Source organism: Trematomus bernacchii, unplaced genomic scaffold (assembly GCF_902827165.1).
Source record: "Trematomus bernacchii unplaced genomic scaffold, fTreBer1.1, whole genome shotgun sequence".
Classification (NCBI taxonomy): Eukaryota; Metazoa; Chordata; class Actinopteri; order Perciformes; family Nototheniidae; genus Trematomus; species Trematomus bernacchii.
In genome coordinates this window covers 10436911-10453148 of record NW_022987689.1, presented here as the reverse complement: position 1 = coordinate 10453148, position 16238 = coordinate 10436911, and the positions used below count along the sequence as shown (strand labels likewise).

The window sequence follows — 16238 nt, the reverse complement described above, 5'->3', positions numbered from 1 at the left end:
GCCTACCTGCCTGTCAGCCTTCCATCCGTGCACAAACTTATCTCGTGCCCTCATTGATCATGTGCGCGTTCGTGTGTGTTGGAGGAGGGGCTCGGCAGATTTTTTCCGGCTGTGTATTTTCAAATTCTAGCGCACTCGAGCTGGTTTCTCCAAAATGACCTACCCCACCTTTAAGTATTCCACGTCATTTCAATGTAGGTCAATTTGTTATTTAATAGGATTTGTTTTACTGTCTGGAAAAATTTAAAAAACGATCTGAGATTTTGGATCATGGTTCTTTTTTATCCAATCAAATGTTCTAAATAGCAGCGTTTAATTATCGGTCCATACTAGGTTCATAGGTACATCAACCTTTTTAAAACCACTCTCAAATAAAAAAATCCACTTTTATCTATTTACAGTTCTCAGTAGTTCTAAAGCATCGATGTCCCAGAAATGTACCTCAATATATACAGCTGCTTTTATCTAACTCCACTAAACTGTCCTCTCTTCATCAGCGTCTGTCTGCTTGGAAACCGATCTCTGAAGAACGAAATGATTGAAACATGCGCCAAGACCGAGGTTATTAAAAACAACACGGTGATCACTAAGGTGTGGAGCCTCTTCTGTGATAGTGAATATTCAAACGCGACCTGTGACGAATACTTCATCTTAAACAACCTGACGGAGCTACGGGCCATACCCGGGCTCCTGAGCGGAGTCATTAAAGGTGAGGAGGTGGAGAGGAAGGAGCCTCAAGATATTTATTGCCCCTAGAGAAAAAAAGGAACTCTGATGTTCATACGGCTAAAGATATGTTTTCTTTCCATCAGACAACCTGTGGGGCGACTATGGGCCAGCTGGTACGTACATAGAGAAGAAAAGCCAGCCTTCCATAGAGGAAACCCAGGACACCTCCGATGATGTGTATAAGCCCTACGTCTTCAATGACATCAGCACCTACTTCACTCTGCTGGTGGGAATATACTTCCCCTCTGTGACAGGTACATCAAAAAACGAATATAAATATGTTTTATCAATAAGAAATGATTGTGATACAACATTCTATAATATGAGCATACTCTGAAATAAGAAGTAAAGCCTGATGAGCATTTCTATGACATGCATTACATTTTTCTTTTAGTACTCAAGTACATTAACACCTTTCCTTACGTTAATTAAAAAACGTTAACGCCTAGGTGCCATGCATGCACATACGCTGCGTACTCCATCCTCAGTACTCCTTTTGGTAATTGTCTCAGTTCAAAAGAAACATAGATTTCATCATGTACAAAACACACAATTTGATTTTTATCTCACTACGTATTCTGCTTCATTTCATACTTTTTGCTGTTGAGCCATTCAAAAACAAATTCAAAATTGCTTTAATTGCCGCACACAAAGGGAGGCATGCATCTGCATTAATAGGGTCTAGTAACAACATAAGTTATATTCATATGCCAAAACAAATTAAAATCCCATTTCTTAAGTTTTAGGATGATGATGTTATAAAATTATGACAACAGAGATTTGAAGCTTAAAATATAAAAAACTTGTAACCATCAGTGAAGCTCTGTTTGATTGATGCCACTGCTTTTTTCCCCTTCCTACTGTGTATTGATACTGTTTTTTTTTTAGGTATAATGGCTGGTTCTAACCGGTCTGGTGATCTCAGAGATGCTCAGAGGTCCATCCCAATCGGAACCATTATGGCTATTCTCACCACCTCTTTCATCTGTATCCTCTTTCTGCACGTGTGCAGCTGAAACAGTTTATACAAACTGTAGTGTCAGTTGATGATAGAGAGCAGCCACACGTGTATTTTTCAGCTTTATTTGTATTAATGTGTATTGTAATGTCACAGGTCAGGTTTGATACTGCAAAATGAATCAAAAAGAATTCCATCTTAACTTCATGCTCAGACATCTCCTGTGTGGTCTTGTTTGGAGCCTGTATTGAAGGAGTGGTGCTGAGAGACAAGTATGATTTATGTGTTTTTTTATTTTTATGAACTTCTACTTCTATAGTTAAACAAATGATGGCTAGTTTTTTGTACACTTTGAATCAAATTCAGTCTTAACCTGTCGTCCAAAATGTGCTCTGTAAATACATTCGATTGATTGATTTTGGGTGATTCAGGTTTGGTTACTCCGTTAAGAAGAACCCAGTGATTGGCATTCTGGCCTGGCCGTCACCCTGGGTGATTGTGATTGGCTCGTTTTTCTCCTGCTGTGGGGCGGGGCTTCAGAGCCTCACCGGCGCCCCCCGTCTGCTGCAGGCCATCGCTCGGGACGGCATCATCCCGTTCTTACAGGTCAGTGTTTGAAAGATCTTTGTTTTTCACATGATGCTGTCCTGTGGGCTTTCAAAATTAAGCATCACCCAGACACAAAGAGGGTTTGTTTGACTATTTTTAATTTTAAGCCGTTTACACACTTTCAAATACATATTTAGACCGATTTCTAACCTCAATTAAAACCTTAAAAAGCTGAAAGATAGAGGGTGTTGTATGCTTTTCAGATTTTAAAGTCCCCTGAAGCAATATGTGATATTGAGCTATAAAATAAAACGACTTGACTTTATGTGACTACTCTCCAGTTAAAATGTTACATTTCACCTTAAAGTGCAACGTTGAGTTTTCAAATTACATTCAGTGTTTCTCAGCAACACACATTGGGCTTCATTCAAGAACCGCTCGTACAAACAGCTGCAGTTGGTAATGTTATTAAAAGTTCCCTCACTTTTTGTCATGTTTGCTGAACCATTCTATCCTGACAGTATTACATTACACAAATTATCTGTAAAATGTAATGTTCCTCTGAGTCTTTAAAGGAACCCTATTATACTCATTTTCAGATTTCATAATTGTATTTCGTGCCTCTACTGTTAAATGTTTACATGCTTTAATGTTCAAAAAGTGCTTTATTTTCTGTTATGGCCGTGCTGATTGGTTAGCTGGCCGGCTCTGTTGTGATTGGTCAAGCGCTTAAAGATGCCACGCACAATGCATTGGAGCCCTAGCCAATAAAAGCGAGAGTGTCGCGTAGTGATAAGACAATGTTGCGGAAGTAAATCCGTATTTAGCTTCAATAATGACGCATTTTATATATTTGATCAAATTTAAACTGCATCTTGCAGCTACTATACTGTTTGACTACGACTTTTTGTTTAGACCATTCTTCTTTCTCTGTCTTCCTCAGGTCTTTGGTCATGGGAAGGCTAATGGGGAGCCCACCTGGGCTCTGCTGCTGACCGTTGGGATCTGTGAGATAGGAATCCTCATCGCCTCTCTGGATGCTGTGGCCCCCATCCTCTCCATGTATGTTGTTTAATAATGTAAAACACACTTATAACTGAACTTCTTTCAATGCATTTAGTTACAGACCTATCTCTCTTTCTGTGTGTGTGTGTCTGCTCAGGTTCTTCCTAATGTGCTACCTGTTTGTGAACCTGGCCTGTGCTGTTCAGACTTTGCTCCGGACCCCCAACTGGAGACCTCGCTTCAAGTTCTATCACTGGTAAAAGCAGCCTCCAATAAAAACCTAATCTAATATTAATCCTGCGCTTTTGATGAAAGATTTAAGCTCTCTAAAGCTTTGATTAAAAACACAGATGTTGGTCCTTATACTTGTACCAATATGTACTGTTTGTGTTCAGGACCCTGTCCTTCTTAGGGATGAGTCTGTGTCTCTCCCTCATGTTCATCTCCTCCTGGTACTACGCCCTGGTTGCCATGGTGATAGCCGGCTGTATCTATAAGTACATTGAGTACAGAGGGTGAGTTAAATAAAAACTGATTTAAACACTCCATTGAAGGCAGTCTTCAAGAAGAACTGTGTGTATTTGTTGTTATGTGAAATATAATATAGCTTCATATCTCGCATGCTACTGAGACTGTATGATTAAATATTTAAATGTTACTTTTTTTAAATGTCTGGAAAGAGGTATAACTTTTCTATTTGGTTGCAGGGCGGTGAAGGAATGGGGGGACGGGATCAGAGGTCTGTCCTTGAATGCAGCGCGATACGCTCTCATCCGGCTAGAGGAAGTACCACTACACACCAAAAATTGGAGGTAAGCCTGTGTGTGTGTGTATGTTGTGATTAGCTATGGTGAAGGGTTAGGGGATAGTTCTGAAGACATATCATTCAAATTAAACTGCACCTCGGGGGAAATAGGGAGAATATAAATCTAAAACAAATTTGAATTACATTTTTCATTGACGAACAACGCCAGAAAAAAGGATCAAAATAGTTGCAGCTGAAGAAAAGCAGCTGTTTATTTGACGTATGCTTCTTCCTTGACGAAACCTGGCCCCTACATTACCCACAATGCAGCTCCAACGCATTTAAGTCTGAGATTAAGGTGTGTTTTTGGTAGTAATGAATAATGTAATCAGATCTGTTAGGCTCTTAAATCATCTGAACTCTGCACACTCATTTAATAAATCGTTTTATTCCAACTTGTTTAGTCATATTTTTACAAACAACATACTTTAATTGTTTATATGTCCTTCTTAATGTGTCTCTTAAATGTTATTTTCTCTCTCTTCAGGCCCCAGCTGTTGGTGTTGTGTAAATTGGATTCCGACCTGACGGTGAAGCACCCTCGTCTTATGTCCTTCACCACGCAGCTGAAAGCTGGAAAAGGACTGACCATCGTGTGCTCTGTGCTGAAGGGAACCTTCATGACCCGGGGGAACGAAGCCAAGACTGGAGAGCAGGTCTGTCCTGTTTATTTCTCAGGTCTACTGTGTGTTAAGTATTAATGGCTACAACACCCATTTAGAAGTGCCAAAAATAGCTGCACCTATTCACATGGTAAACAAATATGCCTGTTCAATCATTATCAATCAGACATTAATGTATTGTAAAAAGAACATTACAAATTATTAAAGTTTGTTGTGCCATACTCACATGGCTAAAGCTTATGACTCTTCAACACAATTCTTTAAATTGCTCTTTCCAGCTGTGTAGATGTATCATTTGTTTTCTCATCTTTTTTTTTTACCATAAGCTCTAAATAAGTATATATCTTCTTTTTTTTATCTGCATTAATGTATATTTTTTAGACACTTGGGGTAAAGCAGAACATGCTGTAAACATAAAGTGTATTAGCATATCATCAATTTATAAAGGTGTCAAACACTCAGCTTGAAGTTAGGATGGTTTGTTATGTGTCATCATTGGTCATGCTTGAGTTTGTTTATATATTGCTAAGTTTAAGATAAATTATATATAAGTGACGTTGAAACCAGTATCAGTTTTAACCAGAGTGCTGCTTTTGCTCTCCTTACATTTGCCAGGATTACTTGTATACAGGAAGTTCATTACACAAGTAGAACAATGGCTGCCAGCATGTGATTCAAGCAATGATTCACTCATAGTATTGCGTACAATTCTACATTTTAAAGCCTGTTTTACATTCCTCTCCTTTGCACCTCTCACAGAACCTGAAAGCAACGATGGCTGTGGAGAAGATGAAGGGTTTCTCCCATGTGGTGGTGTCGTCCAACCTGAGAGACGGTTTCTCCCTTCTCATCCAGTCAGCCGGCCTGGGAGGAATGAAACACAACGCTGTGCTGATGGCCTGGCCCACAGGCTGGACGCAAGCCCGGGACCCCTCTGCAAGGAGGAACTTCATAGGTAAACTACACAGGAGCGTGTGCCAGGATAAAGTCAAAGGGGAGAATTCTACAGTATTCAGAAAATGACACTAAGTTGATATGTATACATGTTAAATATTTCATTCCTTCGGTTCACTTACATTTTATTGAATCCAACTAAAAAACATAATGATGCGCACAATGTAAAATGTCTATTAAATGTATCTTGCATCTTATTTTATTACATAAGTTCAATTTATAGTGTCTCATTAAATGTTTGTCTATCATGTCAGTGTAAATGACAGTGTCCATAAGATATTAAGTAAGTGACATTTTTTTACATTCAGTTTATACTAAGCATATCCACTTAATCTGTATTATTTAATTTATTTAACATTTTCCTAATGATTTTAAATGAGGGCCAAGAATAGCTTTTACGGTCCAATTTTTCGAATGAACTATTTTTTTCAGATATTTAAAACTTTACCGATCTGGGTTATTTAAAAAAAGATTTAAGCTGTTTAAAGACACACAAAAGCCTTTTTGAGCAACAAGTAAAGGGACCTTTTATCTTTTCAAGTGAAAAAAATAAAGACTGAATCAGGGAGATACACAACTTATGTGGCTGATTCCCACAACCGTGAAAATAAAAGATCTGAAATGCAATTTCTCTCACTATATTTCTCTCTCTCTCTGAATAGAAACTGTAAGAGAGACCACGTCAGCTCATCTGGCTCTGATGGTTGCCAAGAACATCGACCATTTCCCTAGCAACCAGGAGCGTCTGAAGGAGGGAACCATTGATGTGTGGTGGATCGTTCATGACGGAGGACTCCTCATGCTGCTGCCATTTTTACTCAGTCAACACAAGGTGCCCCATCCAAATTATATTTCCTTCTTTTAATCATCTATTGTGTTTTTATGAACTGCATTAGTCACATTTTGACGCTTCACATAGCTGACTAATTGCTGAGTTTCCTGCTCACATTTCCCTCTTAGATCCAAGATAGATGTAAGTGCTCTTAAATTGACATCCTTATTTCTGCTGATACTGATTCATCGCCTTCCTCTGCAGGTATGGAGGAAGTGTAAAATGCGTATTTTCACGGTGGCCCAGATGGACGACAACTCCATCCAGATGAAAAAAGACCTCCAGATGTTTCTGTACCACCTACGCCTGGATGCAGAGGTGGAGGTGGTGGAAATGGTGAGACTCAGTCGATTAGATTTTGTATCAAATGATGATACCTGCCCTTGAGCAGGATACCGAAAGGCTGAATACTTTAAACTGCTTTAAATTGTAACAAACCCTACATCAAATGTGCAGGTGCTCGAAGACACTTCACAGAGATAAATAAATAGAATATGTCAAATTTAGAATGAAGCTAATAAAACAACTTTGTGTTTGAATGAAAATCTGTGGTTGCAAATGTTCTTTGTGTCCCCCTAGCATGAGAGTGACATCTCCGCTTTCACCTATGAGAAGACGCTGGTGATGGAGCAGCGGTCTCAGATGCTGAAACAGATGCAGCTGTCCCGCACTGAGAGGGAGAGAGAGGTACTGTGACACTCATTATAAATATAAATATTTGTTACATCTTACCTGCAGTGCTGTCTATTAATCTTTTGGTGTGAGTATGTTAGAGATATCGGCCATAGAAACACCCTGCTTATGTTGACCTTTAAACTCTCCCCCAACCGGGTTTTATGATTGGACAACGGCTTCAGATTCAGAGCATCACAGATGTATCACGCGGCTCCATAAAGAGGAAGAAGTCTCCAGGTGTGCCTTCCCTCATCACCCTGTGCATACCTGAGGAGGAGGTAGCCACAGGACCCTAACGGCTTGTTATAGTCAACCATTACGCCATTGTTCCAACCATTCATCACGCCATCCTTTATCATATAATAATCCATTCATAACAACTGCAATGCTCGAGGCAGTGCTGTCATCAGGAGCTCAACTCAGGGATTCATCGTTTTCTCTCCTCCCTTTTTTCACTGTCCTGTAAATGCTGACTGGGTAAAGACACAGGCACCACAAGTGGCCACTAGAGGAAGACAAACTGCTCACTGAGAGCCACACTCACAGTACTTGAAATTGACATGTTAGTAGTTTTTAGAAACAGTTTTGGTTCCTTCAGGATCCCTGTCCTGTTGTTACTAGCCAATAGTTATTGAGATAATTAAAGGGGAACTAAACCCATGTACAACATCTTTACATGTTATTCCCATGGATGAAGACAGTCCAACATGTATTAATAAACATGAACGTCTCTCTCCTTAATCCAAAAACTCTAATTTAATTTGTAACGTCAACAAGTATAATGTCTCACTGGCACTTTTTTTCAGTATATGGGAACATTAGGTTAAGTTCCACTTTCAGTATGGTTTGGATTGCATTCCCTCTTTTCTCTTAGAGAGGTATTCATAGAGCCAAATAGACGTCTGTGTAGAAGTTCCGGACAAATGCCACATTTATCCCCCTCGATGTCATTGTGGTCAATATTGACCCATGGAAGGCGTGGTCAAATGAGGTACTAGATTTCAGTGATATGGTTAGCTGGTTATCGTTACTCATAGCAACGTCAGGCACGACCTGCCTCAGCACCGTAGAAAGTTGGCGACCCGGTGCCCTACTCATCGCTTGACTGCAACAACATATAACATCACTGACAAACGATGGAGATCACGTACACAGAGCAAGAGGTTTACTAAGAAAAGACACTCAGTTTGTGTTTCTGTGGTATGTCCTGCATGTACTCTCATCACTATAATCCTGTCTACCTCACTGCCTTTAAAGTAACAACATCTAAATCATTACTTTTTTTTAACCTCTTCTGATCATAATTTTATATCCCTAACAACTTTAAGCAATTACATATTTGCCAAGTTATGTTGCTTTGTGATTTGGCTAGAGAGAGTTTGATAATTTTCATTTAGGCCTTTAATAGAAAGGATTTATTTGGAAATCCAATGTTTTATTAAAGGTCCCATGACATGCTTTTCCGGTTATTACCCGTCCCCTTGTGTGTTATGAAGGTTTTTCTGCATGTAAACGGTCTGCAAAGTCACAAACCCTCAAAGTACACCCTGTAGCGAGTACAACTCTAACACAGAAAATACCTGTCTGTGCTGCCCCAGAACGCCTCGTTGGAGATTTCTCTTTTTCCATTGTTTTCTTCCTGGGTACAGTGACGTGCCCATACCCAAATGGACCAATCCGTGGAGCCGTTACGTTAAGTCCGCGGATTGGTCCAAATGGACCAATCCGCGGACTTCCTCACACACACACACTCGATCTTTTCTCAGCTGCAGCTCCGCCGATTTCTCCTCCCTAAGAAGGCGGGACGCGGCGAGGCTGGGAGTTTGTGTGTGAGCACACACACACAAACTACCTGCCAGGCTGCGGATGTGTGTGTGTGTGTGTGTGTGTTCGGGCTGGGTTTCGCTGTGTCTCGCAGACGGCCACTGGGCTCATAGGGAGGGGGGCAGGAGCTCCAACAAGGCGTTTAGGACAGAGAGTGAATACACATACTATACAGAGATGCTGTATGAGAAACCAATGCGATTTTGGAAAATTGCACATTATAAATCTATTTTAGTAGACCTCGACAATGGAATTATGATCAGTAGAAATGGCCATGACATGGGACCTTTAAAATAAATGACAAAATAAATATGTTTGTTACATTGCTGAAAAGATCAGATTTTTTATGATCTGACATGTTTAGGCCCAGTTGATCCACGACCGCAACACATCGTCTCATGCTGCAATGAGCGACAAACCTGCAGGTGCCCCCCCAGATCGGGTCCACATGACCTGGACCAAAGACAAACTGATCAACGAGAGGAACAGACAACGAGAGAGCATGGGAGTTAAGGACATTTTCAACATGAAACCGTAAGTAGATTTTAAAGAAAATAAAAAGAAATGCTGTGTTGCGTGTTCCAACACGTCAAACATTCTGTTTTTATTCAACTAAGGACAAACATAATACATTTTTGAGTCGTATGACTTATTGTTTTAATATATGGTACTCGTATCAATGTTGTTGAAATCATAAATAAATTCACATATGCTGCTAGTGTACAACACAGGACCTTCACTTAAAGACATCTGTTTGTGTCCTGTAGTGATACCAAAATCAATAATTACTTATTTTAATTAACATATATAGGCAGACTTGCATAACAGTCTTAACATAACCTGACAAAGTAGTTTTGTTTAAAACTGTGATCATTTCTCAGTGTGGATTGATGTAATTCGCTTTTTTTTTTAATGTCTGCTCTTAATCATATTGCCTTTTGTCTCATTCAAGGTTTGCCTATTTTTTTGTATGTTTGTACTGCATCAGGACAAACAAGCTCTATTTGCTTCTTGTTAATCCATATCTCAAGGTTTAGCCCTTATTATGCATTGATGTTGGACATGTTTTTTTTTGCACCTTTTTTTCTAGAGAGTGGGAAAACCTGTAAGTCACTTCTTCAACTTTCGATTCTTTTTTATAAACGTGCATGAGCTATCTGTGAATGTACAGTGTGATGATAAAGTGTGTATTGGCATGCTTGTGTGTCATTAGATCTTTAGTCCACTTTGCATGAGAGTCAGAGTGCATGATCACAACTATGGAGGCTGCATGTGACTGAGTAATGTATTTGCCTCCATGATCACCAGATTTTCAATCACTCATACTGCTGATTGAGAAAATCATACTCACTTACAGTAGCTGTGAAAGATATGTTATCCAATGCTGTTATTAATATCTCTGCTCCGATGTAGCAACCAGTCCAACGTACGGAGGATGCACACGGCTGTGAAGCTGAACGGTGTGGTGCTCAAGAAATCCAAAGATTCCCAGCTGGTGTTGCTAAACATGCCGGGCCCCCCGAAGAACAAGAAAGGGGACGAGAACTGTATCCTTTTGGGCAAAATCAGTACATTTTCTTTATTAGCAATGCCATTATTTGGAAATTGGTCGAAGGATAATGATATTGTTAAGATATTGAAGGAATAGTTTAAGGCTAGCCGTTTATCCCTGCTTTCAGTCCTAATGCAAAGCTAAGCTAACTGGCTGCTGACTGTAGCTGTTACCATACTTAAACGTGCAATTAATCTTCTTGTCTAACTCTCAGCAAGAATGCAAAGGAGGGTATTACTTAAATTAGTCAAACTTTTTAGGATTTGCAAGTTGCAAATACTGTATTCACCACTGATCAGAGTACTTTCCAGATGAAGAAATTGAGATTAAAAGTATACAAATGTGAAAATGGCAGCTTGTGTTGCTGTAATGTACAGTTTGTCTTTAACCAAACTGACTCTCAGATATGGAGTTTCTGGAGGTCCTGATGGACGGCCTAGACCGTGTCCTGTTGGTTCGTGGAGGCGGTCGGGAAGTCATTACCATCTACTCCTAGTACCCAGCTGTTCCTCATTGTTTGAAAGGAAACTTTAAGGAATGTATGGACAGTAAGGTCCCAGAAGGATCAAGGGGAAATGGACAAAGATGTCAGACAAAGGAAGGACAGTCCATTCCTTCACAAGACAGAAAAGGAGGACCATGGTCGGTGGGAAGAACAGGGGAGTGTAGCTGCAGCACAGCCTGATCTCAGTTAATCGTCTGGGGGCACAGCCGGCTTGCTACTCCCCCTTCTCTTGGGGCTTCAACATATTATACACTCTAAAAGTGACAACTGTGGGGCGTACCTTCCTTCTCAGAAAAACTGTTTTGTGGATGAGCTGTCATTTTTCATAATTTTTTTGCATTTCTCTGATTGTGGTAGCTGGTTAGAACGAATGATGCTAACGTAGCTAACATACAGTAGTGCCTTTATTTATTTCAATGCTGTCGATGAAACCTTTTAGTGATCCCTGACATTTTTTTAAGACATTTTTACCGAATACAATGTTTGCCTCAAATCACTGTATCAGAAGTTTAAGCCCTTGATTACTATCAGGACAGTTTAAGGGCAAATGTGGCGTTTTGATTGTAATCCAGAGATTGTCTTGTCAACTGTTTGTGTTGTCACAGAAAACATTAGTGTGTAAAAGGATGAGATAGTTTAGATAGCATTTAAGTTGAGTTCATGTGTATTTTATTGACTTCTTGTATTGGAGCAACGTTTTAAGGTCCATATGTAGGTTCATGACAATATAGGATGCATTGATAAGGGAGCTTTATTAGGTTTTATTCATTTAAAAAAAATATATAAGTCTGGAAGTCTCATTTTGCAGCTTAGTGCAGTTTGCTCTTTTTGTGTCTGATACACTTACAGCCAGTCATGGAATGCCTGTGAGAGAAACCGTACATTATGGTATAATATCTCAGTCTGTCTCTGCTGTTGGTGTTTTGTTTAAAACATACACCTTCAGACTGTAAAAGAATATGGCAGGAAGTCTAGCTGAGAATAAAATATGTCAAATGTCTGGCTGTGAAAACCCTGAAGACAGCAATTACCCTGTAACAGCATGAGGCAACTGAGCTTTGCATATTGGGCTGTATTTGCAATGAACAAAAAATAGTATAGCAAAAACATTACAAAGAAAGTGGGCAATTTTGCACCAAATGCATATTATCACATTTAAATATGTGCCAATAGCACAGGACATAAATTGGCCTCAGTCTTTTGTCTGCATAAAACAGGGGCACCAATGTGATTTGTTGTTTCATGTGCTCCTGTAAGGACTAATTATGATGGTGCAACATGAAAAATATCAAAAAAAGTTGTTGATTTGTACTCAACACGCAGTCCGCTGTCTTTAAATACATTTATTTTTATTTCATTCAAGATTCCAGATTTAAAATAACAAGTCAAGTTCTTAAAGTTTCTGTGTGTTGTAAAGTTTTTATTTTCAAGTATAGGTCACCACTATGATAAGGTTGGATTTAATTCAGAGCTAAAACAAGTGCACAGTTGTCTTTGTGATTAAAGGCTGAGATAAATAAGAATATTGCTTCATTAATACAAGGTCACTGTATTCTCAGAAGTCAACAATTACTTTTATTGTGGGTGTTGTGAAAAGTATTTTCTGCATGTCTTAATGTGAGTAATACTTTTAGTTTTTTCTAGTTGAGTTAATTTCTGTATGTGTAGAAATAACTTTTTTAACTCTTTGAATACCCCTGGTCATTTGACAAGATATGAGATTCTGGATTCTGCCATTGATTATTTAGCAAATTAACAGCATCAACAATAAACTAAAATGTACATATTTAACATAGTTGTCATGTCCTCTATGGACAGATTTTTCCATACTGAGAGTTTTGGTCCAAACTTAGGAACAATTTAGGAACAATTTGAGTCTATAAAAAATGTCCCACATAATGGGCTGGCCCACAGTCAGAAGTGTTTCTCCAGACTTGGATGGAAACTCCCATAACATGAAATGAAACATCTATGGACATACAAAAGGCAGGAAACATCAAAGCAGGAAGTCCGTATTCAAGGAAAATAAAAAAGGAAATGAAGCTGAGCGACTTGTTAGTCAGATGTTGATCGCTGTGATATCTCTGATTGCCCTCATCTCATCAAGGAGAGGCACTTCAGGCACACACTTTCTTATTTTTGAGTGTCGGCCATTTTGCTTCCATAACATGTAGACTAGCAGAAAGAAAACATAAAATACTTATCAAAGTGTTTATTTTATCATACTTTTTCTATTTGTGGATGGGATTTTTCCAAAATTCACCAAAACAAGTACATATTCAATGTGGCTCATTTGCATATTTGAACATTACATCAGCAAACTTTTAAAAAAAAATTAAAGGTGAAATTTAGAGGTCTCTTTTAACCCAATTCACCTGTAGTGTTTTGTCTAAACATTTTATCGGTTTCATTAACTTAACTTTGGTTAAATGTCAATTAAATCTCTCATTAAACATTGATATTCTATTGTTATATGCACAAGAAGCTGATACATCGTGTCCCACATTAGAGCTGAGCCGGATTGTCGTCATTTCTTACATAACTGGACCGGGCTCAGTATCCAAACATCAAATTAATCCTGGAACATCATTGTCGCTTGGCTCATAAAAGAACAAAGGCAATTTTGGAGCTTCAGAAGGAAGCTTTCGGAAAGACTTGGCCCTGGATAAATGGTTTCCTGTTTGTTCAGTTGTCCAGTTTTCAGATTGGTTAGCTGGGTCAGCATGCACAAAACAACAACAACAACGATCTCGGTCAGATGCTCAGATCACTGTCTGAACTACAACTCTGATACATTCTGTGCTGTCTGTAATCCCTACTTTCCCTCACATTAAACATGCTGTATTTGTCCATGATTCAGGACAGTAAACCTTATCTGAAACGTTATTGTTTCCCCAATGAGAATCTTATATGGTGGTATGGTGGACAATGACCACAAGTGACACTCTATAAAACAATTTGGAGAACTTTTAAAACAAAATAAGTGAAAATGATGGGTTCACAATTTGCTTTCTGAAAATGTAAGAGGTTTTATTATCCAATTGTTTGCCATGTTAGAGCCAAATTGCCTTTGTTGTGTAAGTTCAGTCAAAGTTGCATAAAAGTACCGCATGCATTTATAATCCTGCATGAGACGTATCTTACATTGGCCCATATACAGGCAATCTATAAATATCTATATCTATATGCAGTGTACATATTATGGTTGTATTGTATGGTTGTGTTTAGTGTCCTGTCTGTCTGTAACTTTGTGTGGTAGTGTTACCACTGACAGGTCTCTCTTGGAAATGAGACCTTGTGTCTCAATGAGATTTTAAACCTGTATAAATAAAGGCTAAATAAAAAAAATAAAAAAATTAAAGGCACAAGCAATTATATGCACATGTTGATACATTATTGTGTTCTAGTGTTTTCGCTCTAAAACATGTAGCAACACAAGCAAATATGTATTCAGTTTTGTATGGCATCTTTAAACAATACCAAGGACCATGCATGCATGCGGTGTAACATTTCGAAACAAACATTTAAACAGCCAAAAGCTACCAATGGCACTACATATTAAACAAAACAGGACATTTAATTTAGCAATTAACATAAGCACCACCAAACCTCCAAACTATAAATCCCCAATGCCCCCCATTATTGGGCATGCACTTGGTACAATCCGTTTGGCCAATTCCTGTGTTTACAAGCTCTGGCATCTTTTGCTTCTGCCTGCCAAGATGTCCCTCCAGTAGCAGCAACTAGCAGTGAAACCCCAGGCAATGGTAACTTAAAGAAACATTTAATAGATTGTCAAAGTCATCTAGAGACCAAGTGTGACTTTACAGAACTTAAAGTGGACCTATCATGCTATATTTGAATAATATAGTGTAGGACCATACCTATATACGGCATATTTATACTTTTTTTTTTTCAAAATACCAAACAGATCATGCATTTTAGCCATGCCTCATTTTGCTCAATTTGAAAAAAATTTGCTCTGTTTTTGCAAGGGCAGATTCAGTGAGAACAGCACCACCTACAGGCCTGGCATATGTACTACAGCGTCTCCAGCGCTTTCGAACGGCAATGGCCGTGGCTGTCTCCTCCTGATTGGAGGAGTTGGCCCAATAGCCGTAGCGCCACTGTTTTGATCAAATCCGTTGCAGCCCCTTTTTTAGAGATTTGGGTATGGAGGAAAATAGAGAGGGTTGTGTTTTCTGACACTTGGTGAGTTCCCTGTAACACCGGGGACACATATTCATGTATAAAAGATGTACAAAAGTGCATTTTGCATGATAGGTCCCCTTTAAGTTACTACAGAAATGAGTAACGTGACAGGTGTTTGTTTGTTTATCTGTCTGTCACTGTGATAGTTGTAACCATGCAAAATGAGGTCTAGAAACGTGAGAGTTGTGTGATTGACACCAAAATGAGGATTGTGTACAAAGATGGGTTTGGTCTGAGCAAGAGCTCTGGAAGTAGGTTTGATAAGAAGCAGGGAAGAGGCCATTTGCTAGAAATCGAGAAATAGTTTCATAATTTAAAGGTCCCCTATTATACTCTTTTTCAACAATATATTATAGGTCTCAGATATATAAAAAACATGTCTCTGAAGTGTTTGGCTTGAAATACTAAACAGATAATTGTAGCATGCCATAAACCGCTCCGTGCGTGCGTGTGTGCGTGCGCGCGAGCGAGTGATACTTTTGTGTTTCTGCCCCTGCCATTCCCGCACAAGGTTGCAACATTGTTGATAAACTCAAGCACCGACACCTGTCTGCTCTCACATTCCCGCATTATGTCTTGCGGGAACCAATCTTTATTTTTTTCACATTCTATCCCAGCTGCAAATTTGGGGGCGGGACACAATAAATAAAGCTTCGCCAGTTTGGGTCCTTATCACAACTGATCAAGATGGCCAAACGATTCTCTGCTCAGAGGGTCTTGCAAATGATTTTGGAAGAGAGAGAACCATTTGATGATGATGTAGAGGAAGAGGTTTCAGAATGTGAGGATCACATTTCTGAAAATTCTGAGTCTGACAGTGACTTTGAAGAAGAGGATGAGATTGAGCATCAGCTAGTTACAAAAAAAAAAGACGAGTCACAGGACCAGCCGGTCAGCAGGTAAAAAAACCTGTAGCACTTTGATTCATTAATGTGATCTAACAAATGTAAAAGGACAAATAATTGTAATATTAAAAAGTGCTGAGTCTGTGTCTGTAGCTTTAAATGCAAATGAG

At 39.1% G+C, this 16238-nt stretch overlaps 1 protein-coding gene across 4 annotated transcripts in view; it reads left to right on the top strand.

The window, feature by feature from the left end:
• LOC117488521 (solute carrier family 12 member 7-like) overlaps positions 1 to 12802 on the top strand; it is a 28231-nt gene extending 15429 nt beyond the window's left edge. For 2 of the 4 annotated variants that reach the window (XM_034137486.1, XM_034137487.1), the window contains 18 exons: positions 498 to 709; positions 813 to 983; positions 1618 to 1716; positions 1902 to 1959; positions 2119 to 2293; positions 3180 to 3298; positions 3399 to 3497; positions 3637 to 3756; positions 3949 to 4053; positions 4534 to 4702; positions 5429 to 5624; positions 6286 to 6455; positions 6660 to 6791; positions 7035 to 7142; positions 9319 to 9488; positions 10045 to 10059; positions 10368 to 10501; positions 10911 to 12802. In XM_034137486.1, the coding sequence (XP_033993377.1) occupies positions 498 to 709; positions 813 to 983; positions 1618 to 1716; positions 1902 to 1959; positions 2119 to 2293; positions 3180 to 3298; positions 3399 to 3497; positions 3637 to 3756; positions 3949 to 4053; positions 4534 to 4702; positions 5429 to 5624; positions 6286 to 6455; positions 6660 to 6791; positions 7035 to 7142; positions 9319 to 9488; positions 10045 to 10059; positions 10368 to 10501; positions 10911 to 11002 (2344 nt within the window). In that variant the 3' untranslated portion in view covers positions 11003 to 12802. Of the gene's footprint in view, positions 1 to 497; positions 710 to 812; positions 984 to 1617; positions 1717 to 1901; positions 1960 to 2118; positions 2294 to 3179; positions 3299 to 3398; positions 3498 to 3636; positions 3757 to 3948; positions 4054 to 4533; positions 4703 to 5428; positions 5625 to 6285; positions 6456 to 6659; positions 6792 to 7034; positions 7143 to 7312; positions 8621 to 9318; positions 9489 to 10044; positions 10060 to 10367; positions 10502 to 10910 lie in introns of those variants that run through there. The other 2 variants (XM_034137488.1, XM_034137489.1) reach the window with 2 other exon arrangements.
• The last annotated feature ends 3436 nt before the right edge of the window (positions 12803 to 16238 follow it).